The following is a 23,148-nucleotide window of genomic DNA, read 5'->3' on the forward strand; positions in this document are numbered from 1 at the left end:
TTTTTGGCGATAGCATATTATGCAAAACCATAATAAAAAAAAGAAACTTCTGTAATAAAAATGGCGGGAATTCAAAAAGTGCGACTAAATAATTTAAATATAAACTTAAAAAATGCTCTTATAATTGGTATTATTATTGCAAAAAATAGTCCACGTACAATAGGTCCCAAAAAGAAAAATGGAGAGTCACGGGGCATTACATCTTTCACGTTAAGGGACTCAGAAGTGGATACTATTAATGTTGATGTGTGGGGTTCAGAATATTTTGTAATTACGTTCTACGAAAGATTCCTTGTGGGTGATATCGGTAAATAAAAATATTTAGTAAAAATATATGAAGTCTTGTTACATTAAATTTAAGATACTTATTAAATACTATTTTGTTTTAGTTGAAATATCCTCACCAAAAATATGTGTCAAGGGAGGCGATAATGAAATGTATAGGCCTCATGTAAGTAATATCTGTTTCATTTCCTAGCACATTTATTTAAGTTAAGTGATTTTACCTTATTATTAAAATTCTTGAAATAAAAAATATACAATGGCCACCCCACAACAATTCTGCATTTCAGGTGTCCTCTCCATTTTATCTTTCTCTCAACGAAGGCATTTCTGATATGACAACTCACAACGGAGACACCTACACCACATACCTACCTCTCTTGCACGTGCCTACGAAATCTTCTTCCGGTTATTGTGGTATAGCCGAGGTGGTAAAATTATCAGGTATTTTACAATCATACTATTTATATAAATGTTAATTATCATGCGAGAATCTAACTCGTGACCAACATCATTAATTCATTGTATTAAAACTGCTAGAGCACTGAGGCCCTAATTTTTTTACGTGGTTCAATGATACGTGTATGTATATATCTGATATCGTAGTCTATTTGCAAAGCCTGTATTGTAATTTGTAATAAGACAGAATTTTATGTCCATCCAGATCGCATTTATGGAAACTAAAAATAAAACAAACGATGACGGTATTTCTTATTTTATTACTTATATCTTACTACATCTTCTCCACTCCCTTATTAATTTAATGTCCCACATCTCCTTAATTTCTTTGATGAAATTTAGGGAAACTGTTCTTGGGTAATATCTATATCTATAGCATGTGAAGAATATGACGCATAATGAAGAATAACAATTTTGAATATTAGCTCTCCATATTCTCTGTCAAAAATAAAAAATATAAGTGAAAGAATTACTTCTATACGTCAATTAGTTTCTGATTTATAGAAGTAAACGTGCGATGCGGACTCGTGTGACGGTGTGACGTCATAGTACAACACTCGCTCTGTCCACTCGCGCTCTCAGCACGGAGTCATCTTACGTTTCATTAGAAATTATAAATACCTTCAAAAATAACCAAACCAAATACTAGTAAATCATGTGTTGTGCAGAAATTTACAAATACAACCACCAAAGTAATAGTTATTTTTATTATAACCACAAAAAAATCCAACAAATTTGATAACAGTCGTTGAGTCCTCTCTTCGACGATGCAGCCACATTAAAAATGCTATAGTACGTTTACAGCCTCTATTGGCGGCACAATCTTCGCAAGTTACGTTTAAAACTTCTTGGTCCTTTTCATTACATTCTAAACTGTAACGTACGCGGTGTTCGCGCGTGATTCTACATTTGACCGTACAAACATCACTTGCTCTTTTTACTTGTATGTAACCGATAGCATCATCATTAAAGCTGTCTCATGCCGACCTGGAATAAGTTACAAATAAAAAAGAATAAAACGGCCTATTTGCAACAAATCAATATATTTAGTTAATTTACGAGGTACATATATTCACATTTATGTCTATAGGTACGTATGTAACGTACCTATAGACATAAAACTCTAAAACAATTGTTGTCTATAACGTAAAACTTAAAAGTTTTGGTACTTCTGCCTCTTTGAATTGCAATAATTGCAATACGACATCAGTTGGGTATTTTTTTTAACAAAACACTTTAAAATAGATAAATTATTTTCTAAATAGCAAGAAAAGTTAACTTACTTTTGCATTTTTATTCCTCGCATTTCGGCGGCAACGAAATCACTATTTGTTGATAAATGATGGGCAACCATTAGTGCATCTATTTTAGGCAGATCATCCGATTGACCTTTTTCGATTCCTTCATCCATTTCATTAATAGAATATTAATATAATGTACGGATGAAACCAAAACAAAATAATGCACAAACTCCTTAGCCTCTGACCTACCGCCGGCGACTCGCTACTAAGCGGAGTGGAGCGTTGTAAAATGACGTCACATGTCACGTGACTGTTAGCGGGATTCGAAATTTATCGTAAGTTTAAATGCCTATAAAATCAAGACTGATAGGTATTTTTAACTAAAACAAAAACTAATATATTTGTATACATACAAGCTTTACTATACCAAACTTTCAACAGATTTGGCTACTCTTCATTATCATAAATTCACTATCCCTATTTTGGCAGTATGTTCAGAATCAGAATATGACTTATATTTTACATACCCACAAGTTTTATTTAATAGAGAAACTGAACAAATATTATTGTTATCAACATAATTTATTTGAAACAATTTCAAATAAATTATGTAATGTAAATCGGACACTATTTTCCGCTCATCTGAGCAGTTTTATTTAAAAATATTATAGGTTATCTGCGTAACATTTCTTCGATAACTATATATTTTATTGTCTCTGAAATGTTTTAATATAACATAATATTTTCAGAGCAAACTGACAATGTCTATGTGGACCTATTGGTTGTTGTTAAATCAGTAAGTCCTACTAAAACCATTAGAACAAAAACAGGCAAGTTTTTTTTACAACTCCTGTAATTTTAAATGCAGTTTAAAAAACATATCTTCACAACTATTCTTGCTAGGGGGTAGTCACAATCGTTGTAAATTTTCGGTGTGCCGTAATGGTGAACGTAACACTTGATGATATACCTAGATGTCGCTATAAATGTAGATAGATATTTTAATAGAACGTGGCAGGGGGAAAATCTACCACCATCTGTCGAAGAAATTTGGTTTGTTATTTGTTAAAAGAAAAATGTGTAGTATTTTTTCCAACTCACAAACTATTGGGTCTATTGCGTGGCTGTGAATCAGCCGGCCACCACGGTCTCTAATACAACTGTACATTCCTCTGTAATTTCATAAATAATATTAATAATATCTCACGACAATTCTCACAGCGCCATCTAGTTCCAAGTTAAGCAAATCTTGTGTTATGCGTACTAGACAACTGATAAAAACATAGATACATTTTTTCTAAATATATACATATTGTCCATATAAAACACGCAGACTGATAATAACAATCATACTCATGAATACAAATGCTTGTACCATGAGAAGAATCGAACCCGCGATCATCGGAGGTAAAGCGGTGTGCTAAACAGCTAGACGGCCCAGGGTAACAAAACTAAATCTTAACTAAAATGCTCTCAGCTTAATACAAATTAAGAACTATGTTTATTTGTTATTCTCAGGTTCAGATATGACAATTCGCAGCGTAGAGATTATAGATAATACATCGCCAGCTTCTCTTTTCTTGGACATGTTTGATATTGACACTATACAAAGGTAGATAACCGATATTTAAGTAATTTCAACATCCTTCAATAATTGTAATCAACGTAACAGATCTATTATATACCTACTATGAAATCCACGTTTTTATTAAATAGATGTTTCATTTTAGGCCGATGTAAAAATGACGAAATAAACACAATTTACATACAAGCGTTAATTTGTAATTTTTTTATGATCTTAGTAAAATCATAGACAAGATAATATTATTATATTACGTGGTAATATATAAGGAGCTATAATTATTATGCATCTTAAGAAGGAAGGAATGCTAATATGGAGACCAGTAGGGAGAAAGGAGATTGTTAGTAATGTGGACTGATGATCTTATTGCTAGCAATGTACCATGTCAGGTTGACCTCCATGAGATATCCCCCTAACTTCCCCCTAACTGACCTGACCTCATGCTCATCTTGTCATCCTCCACTAGTACCTCGTCAGCCCATTGTCCACCATTCCATTACCATCCATAAAAAAAAATATGGAAACCAGTATAGTTTATATAGGTAGGTATTGTTGTTAACCGTCACGTCAATTCTTATTGAATGAATAATGGTTAATTTGTGGTGAATTTACCTGAGCTAAATGACATAACTTTCATTCTCGTCCATTAAAATAAAAGAATTGGTGACGCGCCATCGTATTCCATTAACGCAGGTGAGAGCACCACTTTTTTAAAGTAATTTTACGGCCTTGGAAATTCTCTTTCAGCCACACAATTACTTTACACACATACAGAGCACTACTTCATCATTATAAAAAACTTAACAGAGCCGACGAATGGCAGGCTGAGAACGTGTTATTCATAGCTGATGCCCGTGTTACCTGGCGTAGTCGAGCAGTGAAGGTGCAGGTGTGCTCTAAGACCGTCATCACTCACCAACCGTACACTGCCGACGCTGAAGCATTGAAACTGTATATCCGCAACCAGAATAACACAGGTATTTTCTATACCTACCTCAGAAGTCCTGACAGATATATGTACGCATGTACCTGTTTAATGTACTGTATTCAATATGTATAGTTAAAGATTACATATATTTAAACCTGTTTTGTACGACTTGTATGATAGTAGGATCTAAAATATTATTTTATGTAAGTAGAAAGTGCAATTAAACCGAGGGTCCACCTAATTGTAAAAGGGAATCGTGACCCGAACACATAACACATCATGATGTTTTTAAAATAAATATAGTCCGAAATAAAGAGTCAGGGATTTCATATATTATTTGTAAAAAATATGTTAAATAAATAAATAATTATATATATTTGTACTTTGTGATTGATAGGTGTATAAGTAAATAAAGACATGATAGTAAGGAATCGTAAAATGTAATGTAATGTGAACTCTAATCTCCGCAATTAGTCTCTCATTTGGCCGTTGTGCGTGTAGAGCCGAGACTACTAAAGTAGCCAGCCAATCTCCTCCCAAAGTGCAGAATCCTTCTGGTGTCTTCACAGGCTTCACGGAGCGCCTCTTCGTTCCGAGGATTTGTGTTCATTGTGTGGCTACTGTTACGCACTCCAGGATTACGTGAGCGGTCGTTTCTTCGGTTTCAAAGCAGCCCCGACAAAGGGGACTTTTTGTAGCACCCATTTTGTACAAGTGTTTGTTTCAAGGACAATGGCCTGTTATTGTCCCTATCATTATTTTTAAGATTTTGCCTATTTAGGTCTAATAGACGTTTTGTGAGTCGTGGGTTTGTTACTGGAATCAACAGGAGAAGGAATCTACTTATTTCCTTTAAGCGATTATATACTCGTATACATTTATGAACTATTTACCCATTACATAGATTAGAATAGAAATAATTTCTATTGAAACAGTAGCTACTTATATTTTTATAATTGGTAATATACATACAAAACATCCGGATTTATAGAAAAAATCATGCTCATGAATACAAGTGTTATATAGTATTGCGCAGGGAATCAAACTCGCTACCATCGGAAGTGAACCGCTAGATTACCGTGGCCGTCAAAATATTTTTATTTCATAATTAGTATATATTACATTTTAATTCCTTCTTAAATTTAATTTTGATGTAAAGAAGTTTACTCGAGAGAGGCCGTAACGTTCTCCAGCTGTTTTCTTTTAGCAGTTTAGAATGAATAAATTTTATTAGGCGGCGGGGCGGCGGCTGCGTGGGCGGCGTGGAGTGGCGAACGGCCTTGTACGGCGTCGGTGGCGCAAATCCGCGACAGGCTCGCCACCGGAGCCCCATTTTGTGCCTCATTACACGCTACGGTGACTCGACTCAGTTTGGAAGATGTTTTCAGCGGGTAACTATTTATATATAATGTAATTATTTATATATAATACTGTAACATATATCAGTGAGTGTTCTGAGAGTGCGTTGCTGAATTTCACCATCGCACTCATCCGCCAGAAACTAAAATGCCATCCTAATCATCTGGATAAACGGTACGCCAACGTGCGGTTTTCCAGAAAGTTTTTCCAACCCACAACGACATTGTGGAAACACCTTCCAGCAATGTATTTCCCAACCGACACAATATTGAAGTTAGAAGAAAAGAGCTTATTCCTTCATAAAAGGCCAGCAACGCTCTTGCTGCTGTCTGGTCATACGCACCCCCCTAGGGAGGTAAGGGTTGGGGCCTCGGGGGCGAAACCTTTGCTCCGGCATATCTACTCCGTGGGCAACAACCTCCGGGTGGCTAGTACAAAGCCCCTAGGGCAAGTATACATAAAATAAAAAAGACCTACTTAAACTAGCTTACTAAACGTAGTGTGCACGCAACTTGCAAAATCCCTAGTTGCTTATAGGCGGCGCTAATTACTTACATTACACAGCCGCAAGCTATTTTACACCCTATGCCATAAAAATACTTTAAATTAAATTGTCCCATTGATCAATGATTTTGAATATGTTGTGCGTTGCCTCTCCTGCTTTGTACTTTGTATCTTGTAATTTCAATGACTTATAGGAGTCTGTCTGTATTATCAGGATATCTGTCCTACAACCTACACAGATTACAAATAAAATAATATGTACAAAATGATACCCGCCTGGTATCTGAAAGTTTTAAGACATATCTACACCTATAACGCGTGTTTCTAATGAAAATATTAATTATATATATAAATCTCGCATGTGACTTTTAGCATGAAAATATATTTTGTATGCTTTTAGTGATAACAAAGAAGATATTTTAATTAGTTTTGCGGATCATACTGGTGAACTCTCGGCAAGGCTTCCATTGACTACGCTTCCTGAAGTCTTTGGGTATTCTGTAAGAATGTTGTAACTTTCCTCACTTATGCTTCGCCTAAGGTACACAGGCAGGATGTCTAGTATAGGTACTATTTAAAATGGTAATTTGATATGAAACTCCCTATCTAATTGATAAAGTTTAAAGCGGATAGCAATCTACACCACCAAACCCACTTTCTAAATCATTTGTCAAAATCCACATACATGCGTACATAGATATATGTACGCATGTACCTGTTTAATGTACTGTATTCAATATGTATAGTTAAAGATTACATATATTTAAACCTGTTTTGTACGACTTGTATGATAGTAGGATCTAAAATATTATTTTATGTAAGTAGAAAGTGCAATTAAAGCGAGGGTCCACCTAATTGTAAAAGGGAATCGTGACCCGAACACATAACACATCATGATGTTTTAAAGATAAATATAGTCCGTAAATAAAAAGTTTAGGAACGATCATTTAAATATGCAAACAGATATAATCTTATTTTATTATTAGTATTCACGTATCTATTCTAGATGTTACAAACTAATAGATGTAATAATCGTTGTACCCTCATTCGTTGCTATAGCAACCGAAACACAACTTTTTACAAAGAATCCCGGTAAAATTGGGCTAAGTTATAATGTAGGCATAAACATTTTGGTAAACTAAAAAAACATTTTAGTAAATGATAAAATTGAGATGTTAACGAAACTTAAAAATACCAACTAATATCATGTGTATTTATCAGGTAAAACAGCTGAAGATGATTTCGTCAGATGATAGGGCGGCCCTAAATTGGAATTTCTTATTGGAGCAATGCAGCGCAAAACTTGCCTCATCGCCACCTCGTCTCATTGTGCTGACATTGCGGCGAGCCTCTCCCGCAGATCCTATACCTTTGTACTGAATTACATTTTTATAGATATTCATTAAATATAACTTCCATTAAAACTACATTTTATTTATATAAAGCATACAAGCCACATTACTCACACACCTGAAACAGAGTTTGGTAAATGATACATACGCCTATAATGAAATCGTATATGAGCCGCGCCAGTACATTCATTATTTTCAGAAAAAATATTTTCTGTTGTTTTCTGTTCATATACTCAGTAAAACCTCATGTTACCGAGATCAATATGATAACATTAATTTGTAATTTAAAAATTTTGTCTTAGAGCTAATCTCGAAAAAGATCTTTAGTAGAATTGTAAATTCAGTTTTAATTTATTTAAGTATTTGTTTAATTCCAAACGGTTAACAAACATAAAAGCTATCATTTATGTTATTGTAAAAACGCGGACGTAGGCAGGTACAATTAGTCTATAATAAAGTAGGTACATCACGCATGTCTAACAACCAACGCCATTGATCAAACTATGAAAGAAACAACGTCGAAAACTTCACAGGTCTTTGAAGCAAGCAATAAAGATAATAGAAATGTTCGTATATTAATAATTACATCTTAGTAAGTGTTTAAATATGGAAAAACAAGAAATCCCCGAGTTTATATACGAATACAAAAAACGTAGACGAGAATTTGGAAAGCAAGTTCTATTCACAGACCATGGACCAGAAATGTGTGTCAGCATACCAAACAATCCTCTATTGTATAAAGATTACATACTACGAAATCCTGTACATGTTGGCATACAGAATACAGGTACCATGTCAGAACATTGGGTTAATTCTGAAAGGTAGGTGCATGAGGCAAGTTTAGTTTGTGAATAGATGGCGCTGTGTCAAAGGTCATCAATGTTATACATGTAATAAGTGGCTTCTTCCAGAGCGGAATATACATGTTCGGGTATTACTCATGTAGAAGGTGGTTGGCCAAAAGACATAAATATGGCTGATCCCGAAGCTACGCAGAGATACAGACGCAAGATAGAAAAAGATGATGCGTACATACACGCAGTAATGCATCTCGGACATGTGTGTAATCGTAATTAAAGGTTCTTATTTAATCAAGAAGCAGATATTTAGTTTATAATATTATTTTGTATGGATATTTATGTTAAAACATTTCCCCCAATATTATTCCCATCGTTACACTTCTACCAGACGCAAATCTAATCACTTGTCCGCCCGTTGTTACCTCTTTGTCTTGTTTATAACTGTCTTCTTTATCATTTTATACAAAATTGTGTATGACACTGTATTTTCAGACAATAAAGAATTTCATTCATTAATTTATATTCCATGTTGAGTAATTATGTCAAGTCTAAACAGTTCACATGGCATGTTTATATATGACTTTCAGAGCATGGAACATAATATTCTTCAAAATAATGCAGTAGATATGTACGAGACTTATTACTCAGAATTGCCCTCAATACCTCCGGTGGAACGTAGTAGTTGCCATACGGTGAATGTGTACAGAGAACCCTCGGCCAGGAGGCCGGTGCGCTCGCTCTCCTGGCAAACAGATGGAGGCGCGCGTCTTGCTACCGCGCATGCTGATGTGGACCTTATGAGGAACAACAGAACTCCACAATACTCGTACATATGGGATATTGGTATGTAGGTATAGTCAAAGGATAAGAATATGAGATTTATATATTTCTAAACAAAACATAATATAACATTTTTTGTTTATGTTTTGCCTATAGAAAATGCCAATGCGCCAGAGTTAACCATAAAACCTCCTCAGCCATTATTGGATTTACAATATAATCCTCGGGATCAAAACACTCTGGTTGGTGGAATGATGAACGGCCAGGTATAACACACAGATTTTTTTATGTAGATAAAATGAAACATCCATTTATTACTAATAATATAGAAGACTGCTTTTGATATCTACTTGTCTTAGTACATGTCTGTTTTTTTTTCTTGGGGAAATCCGTACATACCTAATATAATTGACTGCATAGTATCTAAATATCTTCTACCTATATTACAAGATTCCGTACAACAACTCTAAAAATATTCACTCTTATTCAGTCTCCTGATTATTATGTGTAAAAAACATAGGTCGGTTGGTGGGACATGCGTAAAGGTGGGGAGCCTGTTGGAATTTGTCCTCCACATGTAGCACATCGAGATCTTGCACGCAACGTCCTCTTCATCAACTCCAAAATTGGAGCCGAATTTTTCTCATCGTCTCCAGATGGAGTAGTAAAATGGTAAGAAAATTGTAGATATTTTTACATATAGATAAATGTGTGATTAAATTAGGTAGGTACTCTGTCTAATACATTTTTAGGTGGGACACACGAAACATGAATGAGCCAACTGACTCAATGATAATAGATTTGGTGAAAGCACCGACTGATACGCAAAGTATAGAGAATGCCATCGGAATATCGGCGCTTGAGTACGAGCCAACAATACCAACTAGGTAATTAAGTGGACAATTTAATACAATTACCTGTTACTTGTCCAGTGCATCTAGATATGTTCGTGTTACTAGTAAGAACACATAGGGCCACATAGAATTTCATACAATAGTATTTATGTATATTATATATGAACAAGCTATAACTTGCTCGATTATTAATAATCTTTTAAAATTACTTAATAATAATGCCAAAATAAATATACATTTTATGACTATTCATTATCCATATTTTTTCACATTTTACAGATTTATGGTTGGAACTGAAACTGGCCTTATCATTGGAGGAAATCGAAAAGGAAAAAATGCAGTAGAAAAACTCCCAACCAGAGTATGTTATCCTAGTATACGTTTAAGAGTCATTTTATTTAAAATTCGTTTAGCTAATTCTACCCATCATCATATACCTGTAGTAAAATTTTCATTGCTACCAAACAGCTGCTTTAATTTAGGTGAATTGCTAATGTATAACTTACCTATTTTGACAATAAATCCAGCAGAAACATTATATTTTCAGTACGACGCCCATCTCGGCCCAGTGTATGCTCTGCAACGTAATCCCACATTCCTCAAAAATTTCCTAACCGTTGGTGATTGGACAGCTAGAGTGTGGAGTGAGGATTGTCGCGAATCATCTATCTTATGGACCTATTCACATCGCACTAAACTTACTGATGGCGCTTGGAACCCCATTCGGTATAACATTACATTTTACTTAATTTTACCGAGGTGCAGTTTGTACAGAGTCTTTTACGTGGGTACTTTAAACACCTATTTTAGCCGCCAAGCAAAGCGAATGCAAAAGTTTTAGCTATGTCAATGATTAGAGTATAAATAGAGCAATGTTTAAATAACAGATGGCAGATAAAAGTGTTACAGACTTATTAATATGTAGTTCATCATAAGATACCTTAGTCCTCCATAGATTCTACATCGTCTACATATCTATCCACGATGAAATAAAATGCATGTTTTTACGTTACCGTACGTTGCGTATTAGATATCTGTGAATCAAAACCTGTTGTATAGTTCTTGTTCTGTGCTCACTTTAACTCTGTTTAGTCTAACTCCGCTTTATACATTATAGATTCTCATTGCTGTTAATCACACAATGGGATGGTTGTCTCTCTTGTTGGGATTTATTAAGGAGACGAAGCGCACCGATCGTCACTGCCCAACTGTGCGATGAACCATTGTTACGTTTACGTCCACACGAAGGAGTAAGTTTTTTTTTAATTGAGGATAATTTAATAGTGCTCCGGTCTGCGCTAACGGTACACACTGAAGAGGTACCACTGGAGGACGATAAGATGAGCATGAAGTCAGGTTAGTTAGCCCCTCATGGCAAATTCGTCAGGAATTTATAACGACAGTTTCCATGGGGAACCGGAGAGGGGCGTAGAGGTCAAACTGACATAGTACATTGCTAGCAATGGGATCATTAGTCCACATTAGATATAAACTAGACATAAACACTAACTACTACTGTGTAGACACAACTTATCCTCAATCCATGAATGTTAATAAGAATGTCAGTCAGAATAATAGCGTCCGACCAAAATACTGGTGTTTTCATTTAGCTAGTAAATTTATTGAAATAAATTAACTGAAATTTTAATTATTCCATGTGTAAATAAATAAAATTACCGCAGTTTCACCATCAATAAGATAATCCGAGAAACTGCAGTAATTTTATTTATGTATACTATTTATAATTGCATTTTTTAGTATACGACGCAATATTTCATCCGTCGCTTCATTTATTTCAGGGTATACTGGTTGCTTGCGGTAGCAGTAAAGGAACTATATATTTGGCAGAATTATCACAAAATCTGGGTACGGCGGACAAAAACGATAAGCTACTGTTGACGAATGTGAGTAACATGAGTAGCTATGCCTCAAGAAATAATTTAACTAGAACATCGCATAACGCCTTATATATCTGAAACTAAGCGGAAACTGTACTTTACTGTTACCAAACAACTGTTATAAGCACCGATGAGTATAAATGTTTGTATGTAAGGTTTTGATATGTTGTTACGGGAATCATAGACATCACAAGACCGTAATGTAAATATTATTAATAGTATAATATTGTATATTTCAATAATCCACACCAATTTTTATCGAGTTTTATTGGTCGGTAGTCTTTATACTCGTCTAAGAGATCGCAAATCTACAGTGATTTATTGAAGGCTTAAAGTTATACAATCACTTTCAATAGTTACGTATATAAGTAAATAAATACAATTTATTACCTTGTCACGGTATCATTGCCCAATAAGCCAGTTACACTGATAGTCATGTTGAATTAAACATAATATAATTTATTGTATTGATAAATTATTAAGTATAAAAGTACTATATATGTACTGAATTGTAAATGTCTTTCTATCACGTCTAATGCTTAGTATCATTGCTGTTATTATTTTAGTTTAGCAAAGAGTATAGACCTTACTGTATAAGAAAATTCATATTCTGGTTCCTGCAGGACAGACCCAGCTTAGTGTAGGAATCAATATTAATGCAAACATATAGAAAAATCTGCAAATAAATAAATAATTATTATTTTGTATGGTAATTTTCAGATTTTAGAACGTGAAAATAAACGTGAACGCATTCTTGAAGCTCGTATGAGGGAGCTACGATTGAAAATGCGACAAGATCGTGACGGTGGACAACCGCAAACGGAAAACGACCCTAGCAGCTCGGATAGGGAGATAGAAGAAGCCACTGCAGAGTACATGCAAACTATAAACGCTTTGCAGGCGCAACAACCGCCTCAATAAATGGTGTAACTTACTTAAATTTATATCAAACTACATACTATTATAAACTAACTACTTTAAACATAAGATTATTAGAAAAAAAAATAAAGACAACAAAATCTGCCTTCACGAAGCCTCACATCATTTATATAAGGGATGAACAACACGCGTTCTGTGGGCCACTTGCGGTCATACATGTTTATGCCGCCCGCCAAGCATTTCTATAATTGAATTTATTTTTAACTATGTAATGATCTTTCTCCCATCAATATTTTGTTATAAAATTAATTATAGAAATATTTCTTTGTGACGAGTTATTTACTTGTCGGCATCTCATTCAAATTTGCAATACAAACGTTTTAACGCATTAAAATTTGTATAGGACAACTTAACTTTGTTTGAATTTTATATTGTTTAATACTAATGTTTATTATAATAAGTATATTACGTTACACGCACATTGATTAAAAAGAAAATAATTTGGCGTTCATTAAAGAGGTTGCTAACCCCTCATTTATATGATTAGCCTTATGATAACGCCTGTTACTTTTTCACAGCTTCAAATAGTTGAAGGAATATTAATGAAATTTGAAGTGAAATAAACTACTCTTGTTATAGTCACATACATAATTACATACATTGGAAATAAAAATAATGTTGGTACTTGATATCGACTAGCTACTTGGATTATCTAAAGAGAAATTGTTAATATATATGACAGAAACGAAACAACTATATATGTAATGTAACCACTTTAATGGCATGATTATCTTACTTACACATACATTTGATATTAAAAATATCAGTCACTTCTTCACACTATTACAAATACTTCTTAATAATGGTAGATATGCTTTGCCGTTACATACTAGACATTTGGCACAAGTCTATGATTGGAACGTGTCTTCTTTGTTGAACGCAACAAAAGACCAGCGATGCTCTATATTAGCGCCGACGCCAGTTGTGGCACGTTCAAACACGTCTGGGTGCTTCTGGAGAACGTGGTGTACTGTAGCTTGAGACACGTGCGGAAATAGAGCCCTAACGTAGGATACGACGTAATCCAGACTGGCGCCTTGTGGATGAACCTGGTGAGAGAAGTTTAATAAAAAAATCATAAACTCGAATTAGAATTACAAAACAGAATATACATAGGTTTAATTATTAATCTATGGTGTAGCGCGGTTGTTACCTCTTCACCACTATGGCGTTAGATATGAATGTGAAGAGATGCTGCTTAATATATTTGTATATTGTAGATCTAGGTAGTGAGTATACTGGTGAAATAATTGTACTATATATTGTATATTATAGTGTACTACTTGGTTTATCAGTAATCCGTACATTCGACGCGGAGTCGGGACATAGACTAACTTTACACAGAACTTAAATCTATGTTATCTTGAGAGGTACTGATGACTATGAGTGTTGACAGAAATGCTACAAGTATAGGCACAATGGGACATTTGTTATATTTTTGAAGCAGATTGTTTATTTTGATGAAACACCACACGCTTCGTACTTCGTACTAGCGCACACCACGTTGGCGGAGAACTTCCGAAGGATTAACTGATGTTAAAACCAGGTCACTAAGTCTAAATTTCACAATGTAGTTCTGATTTTTATCTATAGACAACAATGTTACAACAGGCCTGTAGACTCTTTGTATTTAGACATTAATAAGTTGTAAGATCAGTTTGTCTAATGTTTTGTGTCAAGTAAGCAAGTTTTTTCCATCCGTCTAAGCCATTTAAACCATTATTAATCAAAGTATTTTACTATTAACCTGTAGGAAAGCAGACATGACACCGATTAGCTTCGCTTCTCCACATCCAGCGTCAACCTGTTCTTTTAATTGTACGACTGTATCCATGTCATCAGGCAATGGTGGGGGTGGTGGTGGCTTCTCTATGGGCGACGGCAGAGGTGGCTATAGTAAAATATAACAAACATATTAATTAAGGTTATTCTATAATAATTCCAGTTTTAATAAACGAGTAATAAAAGTTAGATTCATTCAAAAATCTTGAAAGAAATTACTAACATACCTACTATACCAGGCTTGTTAAAATTGCATTCCAATAATAATAATTTTTTTTTGGCAGTCTCATGGACATACCATTTGGTTGTTATAATTAAAGCAGAGAAACTATCCAAGCCCAGCTAATAGTAGGCAATTTAAAAAAAGGTGTATTAAAATTACAATAATCATTTGATCATTAAAACACGGTATAACTTACGTTTTTCTCCATAGCACCTTGCAATGCTTGTCGAGCTATAAATTGAGCCTTGAACTTTTCCATTTCTTTTTGTGCATCTGTCTTTATAACATCAACTTCATTTTTATAAGCTTCCAGTTGGAATCGCAAACTCTCATTTTCACGCTGTAATAACATTTACAAATATATTTAACTCGTTATCACAGAAATAATGATATATAAAAAATATGAGCAATCTCTTAGATGCAATTTGTAATGAGTTTTAATAAGTTTACTAAATTATCATGTTCCTAAATCATGTCATGGTTCCATATCTAGTACAATTATAATAAAGTTAATACCAATAATAGTTGATATTCTTCACTCGGATTATCCGCAACTTTTGTAGAAAAGCCGTTAAATTCAGTTTCCTCATTAAAGAACTTCTCATTAAATTCTTCTTTCAATGAATTAAATTCCTGAAAAATTTCTTTATTTAATAATATATAGCAAATAGTAGGCATCCGAGGTATGTGATACAATTACACCTGTTACCTGCAACAGCTGGCCACTGGATCATTTCTATTGAGTATAACTTACCTACTCATTTCATTACAAGTTCACTTAAAATCATTATCATAACATGCATCAACGTTTATTTTCTCTAGAAATACATACACCTTTTTTATAATTATAAAATGTAGCAAACAGATACTGAAACATAACTTCATTAGAATAAGTCTTCTATTTTTAATGAAATTGTAATGAACAGATTTTGCCTTAGTAACGGTTGTTACTCATAATCATGTTAGTGTTATTTATATGTAGTCAATGTTTTACAAAACACCGTGACATAATGTACCTGAGTCATTTTCTGCCATGTTTCAATATTCTTCCGCTGTGGTTTCGTAAAGTGATCCCACACGCGCTGATGGGCTGCCGCTGTAAACACTTTCGCCACCTGCTCGACTGAGGTTCACAAATAATTATGTTAAGAGCGTCGTAAGTCCGCAATGAGCAAACGTACCGTCGTCATTCGCGACCGGTCGACCCAGGCTCTCAATACGGTTGGCGGAACATCACGTGTTGCGCTCTACGTCTACCGACGGACTCCGCGTGTCTATGCTGTAGTGAGAGGCTGGCACGCTGGATCTCGTGTCCGAGGCGTGTCTAGAGACACATGACAGTGTGTTGCCACACAGAGAAACCAGAAACGTTCTGACAAATATTTTTTCAATATACTCCGAAATAATTAACTTACATTACATTTCATTGTTTGCCAACAGGACACAAAGTTTACAATATAGCAGATAAGAAAATATATTCGTCAAAACATTTGCAACTTACATAATACTCCCCAATTTCTGGAGCTAAGGGCATTTTTACACTATACTTAAGAATTGTAGTCTGCAGACCACGGCAATCCTTCGTTTGAGTCACTACTGAGGCATGAGATAGAGCAGAGAGTGACCAAATTAAATAATAATGTCATTTTAGCACAAGAAAATATAATGAGTTCTTCAAAATGTGATAAGTACTTTTATAAATTTCATTCTCTATTATGTTTTGCATTTAGTAGATTTTCGTAGCATTTTTATTATTGTTCTGTATTCAAAATCGACATAACCAATACCAGCGGTATTGTGGACTTTTGAATATGATTTGTGAACAATTAAGAACATGAAATAAAAAATCCCATAAAATTTCATATCATAATCTTACTTGCTGCATATATACTTCTATTCCCACCAGTTCAATTACATAACCATAAAAATTCTAAAAACTTAGGAATGGAAAGATTTCTTGAAAAATATACAAAAACAATTATTAGATTAATAATAATAAAAAGAGATCTTATATTCGTATTTGTATTTAGTGACAAACAAATCAAATATTAGAAATAGATTACTAGCGCAAGCATAAATTCAATGAAACAATAATAGATTTATCATGGGAGTTATCCCTCAGCTTGATTGCCAAACATAAATAAAAGTATATTTCATAAAATAAATTAAAGATAAATAAAATCGGCAGTCGTTTTGTCTCCTTGACTGTTGACAAATACTGTCTATGTTTCAGCAACGCCTGGATAATGTTTTCATTAAGAAAACATTGTGACAATACCTTACCTTCAAATTATTTCGTAATTATGTACAAAGTCAGTATTTCCATAAATATTTAAGTCCACCAATGATCCTGGTCACCAATGGTCCATCAATGTACTGATCCATAACTACAAAGAGTTTATATTGTACTCACGTTGTTCAATAACTTTTTCAATATGATTTTTCACTCGTTCTTTACACTCTTGGAGTTCCTCTTCAGCTTGCATTTTTTCATTAAATAATCTCCGTATGTGTGAATTAGTAGCACGAATCATAGAATAAAATTGGTTTGCATTCTTTTTAGAACATTCACCACGTTCCAACCAAGCAATAAGTGTCTGAAAAAAAATGTAAGGATATATTTTATAAAAAGAAATTGAATTATATATAAGACTTAAATATCTTCTAAAGAAATATGTGAAAGGTAATATTAAAAAACAAATAAGATGATGAAACTCATTCAATCTTGTCCTATACTTACAGGTAGAGTATTTGAAAAATGTTCTTCATTTTTTATTTTTTCCACTAATTGAACAATAGCTGCATTAGAAAATGGCTGAATTCTGACTGGTGAAGGTGATCGCCGATATGGTGCAGCTACACTGCGAGTGGCCAGCTCTTGCTGTGCCGTCAACTGTTGCATTTGTGCTTGCTGTGCACGCAGAGCCTGACGTTGGCGACGCTCATATTCATTTTGATCATCTCGACTCTAAATATGGTCAATTATTAAGAAAATTATAATTAAGTTTATTAATTATAGTTAGATAAATACAAAATAAACTCCATACTATTTTCTGTAATTAGCCTTCTATTTCGGTTCTTGAAATGGATTTTTTAAATATTTACTATATTTTTGGTCAGAAGTGCTAAAATTTCATGATAAAGTATTAACTATTACTATCATAAGCGGCATAACATAGTGTCAGTCTAAAAGATATGCTAAACCCTGCAAATGTGTATTTGGACATAAATCTAGACACGCGGCAGCGTGTCAAGCCGAGTTTCAAGTAAACTGGCTTGCAGCACCGTGTGTATATTTACACGAACCATTTGGAGCCACTTTTGACCCCCTCATAACTCAAAAACTCTTTCACACAAACCTGTCAAATTTGGTTCATATATTGAGACTTGCGAGATAAATATGTGTTCCAAATTTCATAAAAATATCTCAAACGGTTATTTAGATATTAATGTCCAAAAATCGTCATTTTTATCACTGATCAACTATAGATCAAAATTATAACCCACTTCCAGATGACCTAGGAAGTTCAAATTTGGCATGCAGATAGGTAATTAGTTGAATATAAAGGAAAAAATCTGAAACTGGTAAATTGTTATCATTTTTCTACAATTTTTCACTTTAATTGATTATATTTCAACTTATACTGGACGAATACTAAAATTCTATGAAAACGTCGATAGCCACCAATTGACATTGATCCCTGGCGAAAAATTTCATCTTGTACTGGACGGAAAGTAATATTGTATGAAAACGTCGATCATTACCAATTTACGTTGACCCCTTCACATCAGTGTCGATAACTAGCAAACTTCAAATATTGCATTGAGCGGTAAACACTAGTTGCTATAATTTAGATTCTGTCTAAAATATACTCGTACTTATAACTAGGAGTATAGTCGAATTTCGTATTTATTATGTTATTAACTGAGATTTGGTATTAATTATTATTTCAATATTTAGCGCACATCGATAGTGTAAAATCATTATTTTTATAAATAATTATTAAATAATAGACATTTCGGTATAGGGCGCCGCGGCGCCGTGTGGGAGCGGTGCGATAAAACGTTGACGCGAACCTGTCCGAGCGAATGGCAGCCGCCCTCATATGTCTCAATGTTTTGTTTCTCGATATCTAACCTATAAGGTTGCGATTTATGCTACGAAATTTATAGCTTTCTTAAATTATACTTATATATTTGTGGTTATATTATTATTACATTATTTTAGTAAATACGTATGGTATATATAGACAATAGTTTAAACCAAAAATTAATAACAATTTTAGTATAGTTATAAGTAGGAATGTATAGTTAACTCGAGAATGAGAACTCATTGGTAACAAATTGTTTTCTTGAGAATTCAATAGATAACAGTCAATTTGTTACATAATCGTCTTTACGAACTATAACGTGTCAATACGAAGTTTCAGATATTAAATAATGTATATGTTGAAAGAGAACAATTCCGTATTTGCTTAACATATGCTATTACTATCCACAAATCACAAGGCCTTAGTTTTGGCAGTCCTCTTCTCAACATAGGCTCCTCCATATTTAATAAAGGGCAGGTTTACGTTGGACTCTCCAGAGTTAAAACCTTAGATAGGGTACGTCTTAACAATTTAGATCCAAGTCACGAGAGCTCTATTGTAGAGAGAGTACAACCATCTGTGGACGTTATACCGCCCCGATTTGCCCAAAAATTCCTGATACTGAATTGGCTTTGGACTTCAACATTTAAAAGTTACAAGAAAATATAGAAAATAACACAAAAAAAAAGACAATTATACCCCGTAAATATACGAAAATACAGTAATTTATCAAAAATAATTTGGTATTAATTTAGTTATAAATATGTACCTAGTATAATTTATGTACAAAAAGTAATGATATCCCATCAAAAACATAAATGTGAAATGATAGCAGAGTTTAATATTATGATATATGCCTTGATTGTTGACTTCTACGACAAGAGATGAGATCTAAATGAGTGCCAAGTTCAATGGTCTGTCCTGAAATGTATTTATAACAATAGAAAATATCATTTCTTCTTATAACTTAGGATAATATACTGTAGCCTAAGGTCTAACTTGGCTAGTTTTCATATACGAAATATACTGTAGCCTTCGCAAGTTCTAAACATGTTACTTGTCGGTTCCTATTTTAATATTAATAGTAACTAGCAATCGAAAGTAATAATTGGTATATGAGAACTGGCCAAGTTAGACCTTAGGCTACAGTATATTATCCTAAGTTATAAGAAGAAATGATATTTTATATTGTTATAAATACATTTCAGGACAGACCATTGAACTTGGCACCCATTTAGATCTCATCTCTTTTGTCGTAGAAGTCAACAATCAAGGCATATATCATAATATTAAACTCGGCTATCATTTCACATTTATGTTTTTGATGGGATAATTTATTCCAGAATAAGATCTGTTGTAGAAGCTAAAATAGGCCTACAAAATTACATTCTGTGATCATCAAGGGATTGTTCATGTCTGGAGAGAATTATTACCAACTTCAATATAGGAAGGTAACTTCAGTTAAAGATAGTAAAAATAGGAATCAAGAAATATATTTACCAAAGCATAGTCTACATGCAACCAGCCTGAAGTTGCATGAGAATCATCATCTTCTTCTTTTTCATCTTTATCTTTGCTTATCAATTTGATACGATAACCAGATAACTGCATAGCTGCATGTACAGAGCTTTCACGATCGAATCGTATGTGACAAAAATCTTTTTTTGAGAGTCTTAAAGTATGAATCCTCCCATACGGTTCAAAAATATCTCTAACTGTACTCTCTCTAATTTTTTCTGGTAAACCACCGACGAAAATAGTACGACAACCAGGAGGTTTCGCTCTTCGCGGCGACTGTGGTGTGCCAGCTGTTGGCGGAATTAGTTTGCAATGTTTAAAAACAATTTCCTTCTTTTCCTGAACTGCGGATATGTCACTGCCCATGTTAGAATACATTCCCATCATTGAAGGATCTACCACCATACCTCCCATCATACTTATATCAATGGGAGTTGAGCCTGTTGCTGGAATGGCTTGTCCTGCCATTGAAGATATGTCCACTGTTGAAGGAGACATTAATTCCATTCCAGTACCTGACATCATGTCAACAGTAGAGGGTAGCATGCCTCCAGCCATCATTCCAGACATCATCATATTGGGATACATCCCACCAGACATCATCATATTTCCTGAAATATTAAAGTCCTACATCATATCTATCCTGACACAAAATATAGGTGCAGAAAACCATAACTCAATACTTAATAGTAATTACAAATAAAACATGAGTATTTACACTTTGTATACCTTTGAATTTAACACTATTTAATAACAAATTATCAATATTATTGTCTTTTATTTTGACAAGCGGAAAAACTGTAATCATAATTACTCCAAACAATTCACATAACACCGTCTAGTTCAAAATACTTAAAATGTACCTAATACAAGGATTTCTTGAAGTCTTTTTTTACTTTAGATGGCTATAAAGTTTAACAGAAAACTTTTCCACAACATATTTTTAAAATTTACTTATCTTCATTAGTTTCCCCTTAGTGTCTTTAAATTAAACCCAAAAAAACATTGTTATGTTTATATAGTTTCATAATTAAAAAGATCCTTATATTCCATAATAGAAAAATAAGGGGAGCTTATTGTTCCTTTAACATGAATAAACTATTATTTTCACCACTCCACAATTCTTCTTAATCATTCACAGCTATAGTTAGTTTTTACTGTACAGTGAATCAATAACAAATATCACTAAGAACAAAAACATCCTACATTACCTTGTGAGTACATGTTTGACATCATCATCTGATTCATAACATTAGACATATCATTTCCAGTTTTATTACTATCATGATTCTTTGTGTCTCTTCTACGGCTGTTACTATCCACCCTCATTGGTGAACGAGACCTATCTCTTCTATTTCCTGCAAAAAAACAAACAACTATATTAATAAATTATAATTTGGAGTATTTGATATGAAGATATAAGTATCATTAGGACAAGACTAAATTGTGGATAACAACTAATATTATATATCTGAAATTGTAGCAGCTTCTCTTCTCTCTTAATAGTTAAATGGCTGCACAGATCATAATGAAATTTAACATAAGTATTACAATGTTGTGGTGATGTAATTTTACTATGTAACCATAGCTTGAGTAAAAGTCAATGTAATTAAGATATTGTACAAATGTTTATTTATTTATTTCAACTTTAATGAACAAATTTAATACATATTAATGGGGAACTTAACTTAAGATCTTATTGTTTTAAATAACATTAATATCACAATGACTAACATTATTAGTTATCAAACATCCATCAACAACAAAACAATCATAACTATTACCTATGTTTACTATTTTTTATGATAAAAAGTTATAGTATATAATTGACTACAGAGCAGTGTTTCATGGGGCCCACGTCCAGTTCATATAAGGGGCATAAGAACATGGAAAAGCTAAGGTAGCGCAAAGCACACAAACGTTTAGGAAACATTGCTATATGAAGTCGCCAATTTGTAGTAGAATGCAAGATTCCATGTTCATAAACGGATGAAATGTAGGAAATTCGTTTCTATTCATCTTTTAATAACAAGATTTGTGATTTATGTTATTAAAGAGATTTGTGAAGTACTGATAAATACTTATAGTTTTAAAGAACTATTTCGTTATATTTTAAACTTACCAGACATTTTATTTTCTGATATTTTTCACAATTTCTGTTACAAATTCTAAAAATATAAATTACAAAATATTCAATAACTGAATTATTGGTGCAAATTATTTTGGATTTATTAATACACGTTGAATGTTTTATGGCTAATTGCTAAGTTAAAATTACTTGGAATATAACAAATTCACAAGATAAATCACAGATCAGACCATACAAGTACAAGTACTCTGTGTATATGTATATATAATTTGTGTTGTGACACAGACGTTTTAATTTTATGCATTTTGTACTGTGTTTACAAGCTTGATAAGACAAAGACTTTGTTTAATTTAATGCAACTTTGGTTATTGCTGTTGTGCCTTAAGTAAGTAGCAATATTGGGTAAAATAATTATGTAGCATGGAGTTACACAGTATATAATCCAACAACTTTACTCTTAATAAAAT

General features: G+C 33.5%; 3 protein-coding genes across 3 annotated transcripts; 2 read left to right on the forward strand and 1 right to left on the reverse strand.

Annotated features, from left to right (window-relative positions):
* The first annotated feature begins 60 nt into the window (after window positions 1–60).
* LOC131848267 (meiosis-specific with OB domain-containing protein-like) lies at window positions 61–7,735 on the forward strand. Its single transcript, XM_059198070.1, has 9 exons — window positions 61–307; window positions 390–451; window positions 573–726; window positions 2,732–2,812; window positions 3,501–3,594; window positions 4,372–4,541; window positions 5,727–5,883; window positions 6,756–6,855; window positions 7,577–7,735. Exons 1-9 carry the CDS (start codon window positions 61–63, stop codon window positions 7,733–7,735), a joined length of 1,224 nt encoding a protein of 407 aa, XP_059054053.1.
* A 578-nt stretch (window positions 7,736–8,313) lies between these two features.
* LOC131848235 (dynein intermediate chain 3, ciliary) lies at window positions 8,314–12,960 on the forward strand. The gene is made up of 11 exons (XM_059198027.1): window positions 8,314–8,528; window positions 8,619–8,766; window positions 9,095–9,350; window positions 9,444–9,553; window positions 9,808–9,959; window positions 10,040–10,174; window positions 10,421–10,502; window positions 10,689–10,867; window positions 11,259–11,391; window positions 11,941–12,045; window positions 12,760–12,960. Exons 1-11 carry the CDS (start codon window positions 8,314–8,316, stop codon window positions 12,958–12,960), a joined length of 1,716 nt encoding a protein of 571 aa, XP_059054010.1.
* Window positions 12,961–13,676: 716 nt separating this feature from the next.
* LOC131848010 (ecto-NOX disulfide-thiol exchanger 2-like) lies at window positions 13,677–23,110 on the reverse strand. The gene is made up of 10 exons (XM_059197747.1): window positions 22,715–23,110; window positions 21,804–21,950; window positions 20,575–21,203; window positions 17,724–17,951; window positions 17,397–17,580; window positions 16,000–16,106; window positions 15,500–15,616; window positions 15,180–15,323; window positions 14,726–14,869; window positions 13,677–14,027 (listed from the first exon to the last, which is right to left on the reverse strand). The coding sequence occupies exons 1-10, from the start codon at window positions 22,719–22,721 to the stop codon at window positions 13,827–13,829; spliced, it is 1,908 nt and encodes a 635-aa protein (XP_059053730.1). The 5' UTR covers window positions 22,722–23,110; the 3' UTR covers window positions 13,677–13,826.
* Window positions 23,111–23,148: the final 38 nt, after the last annotated feature.

The sequence above is a fragment of the Achroia grisella genome, unplaced genomic scaffold, assembly GCF_030625045.1.
Source record: "Achroia grisella isolate CSIRO2021 unplaced genomic scaffold, CSIRO_AGI_Agris_v1 utg546, whole genome shotgun sequence".
Taxonomy (NCBI): domain Eukaryota; kingdom Metazoa; phylum Arthropoda; class Insecta; order Lepidoptera; family Pyralidae; genus Achroia; species Achroia grisella.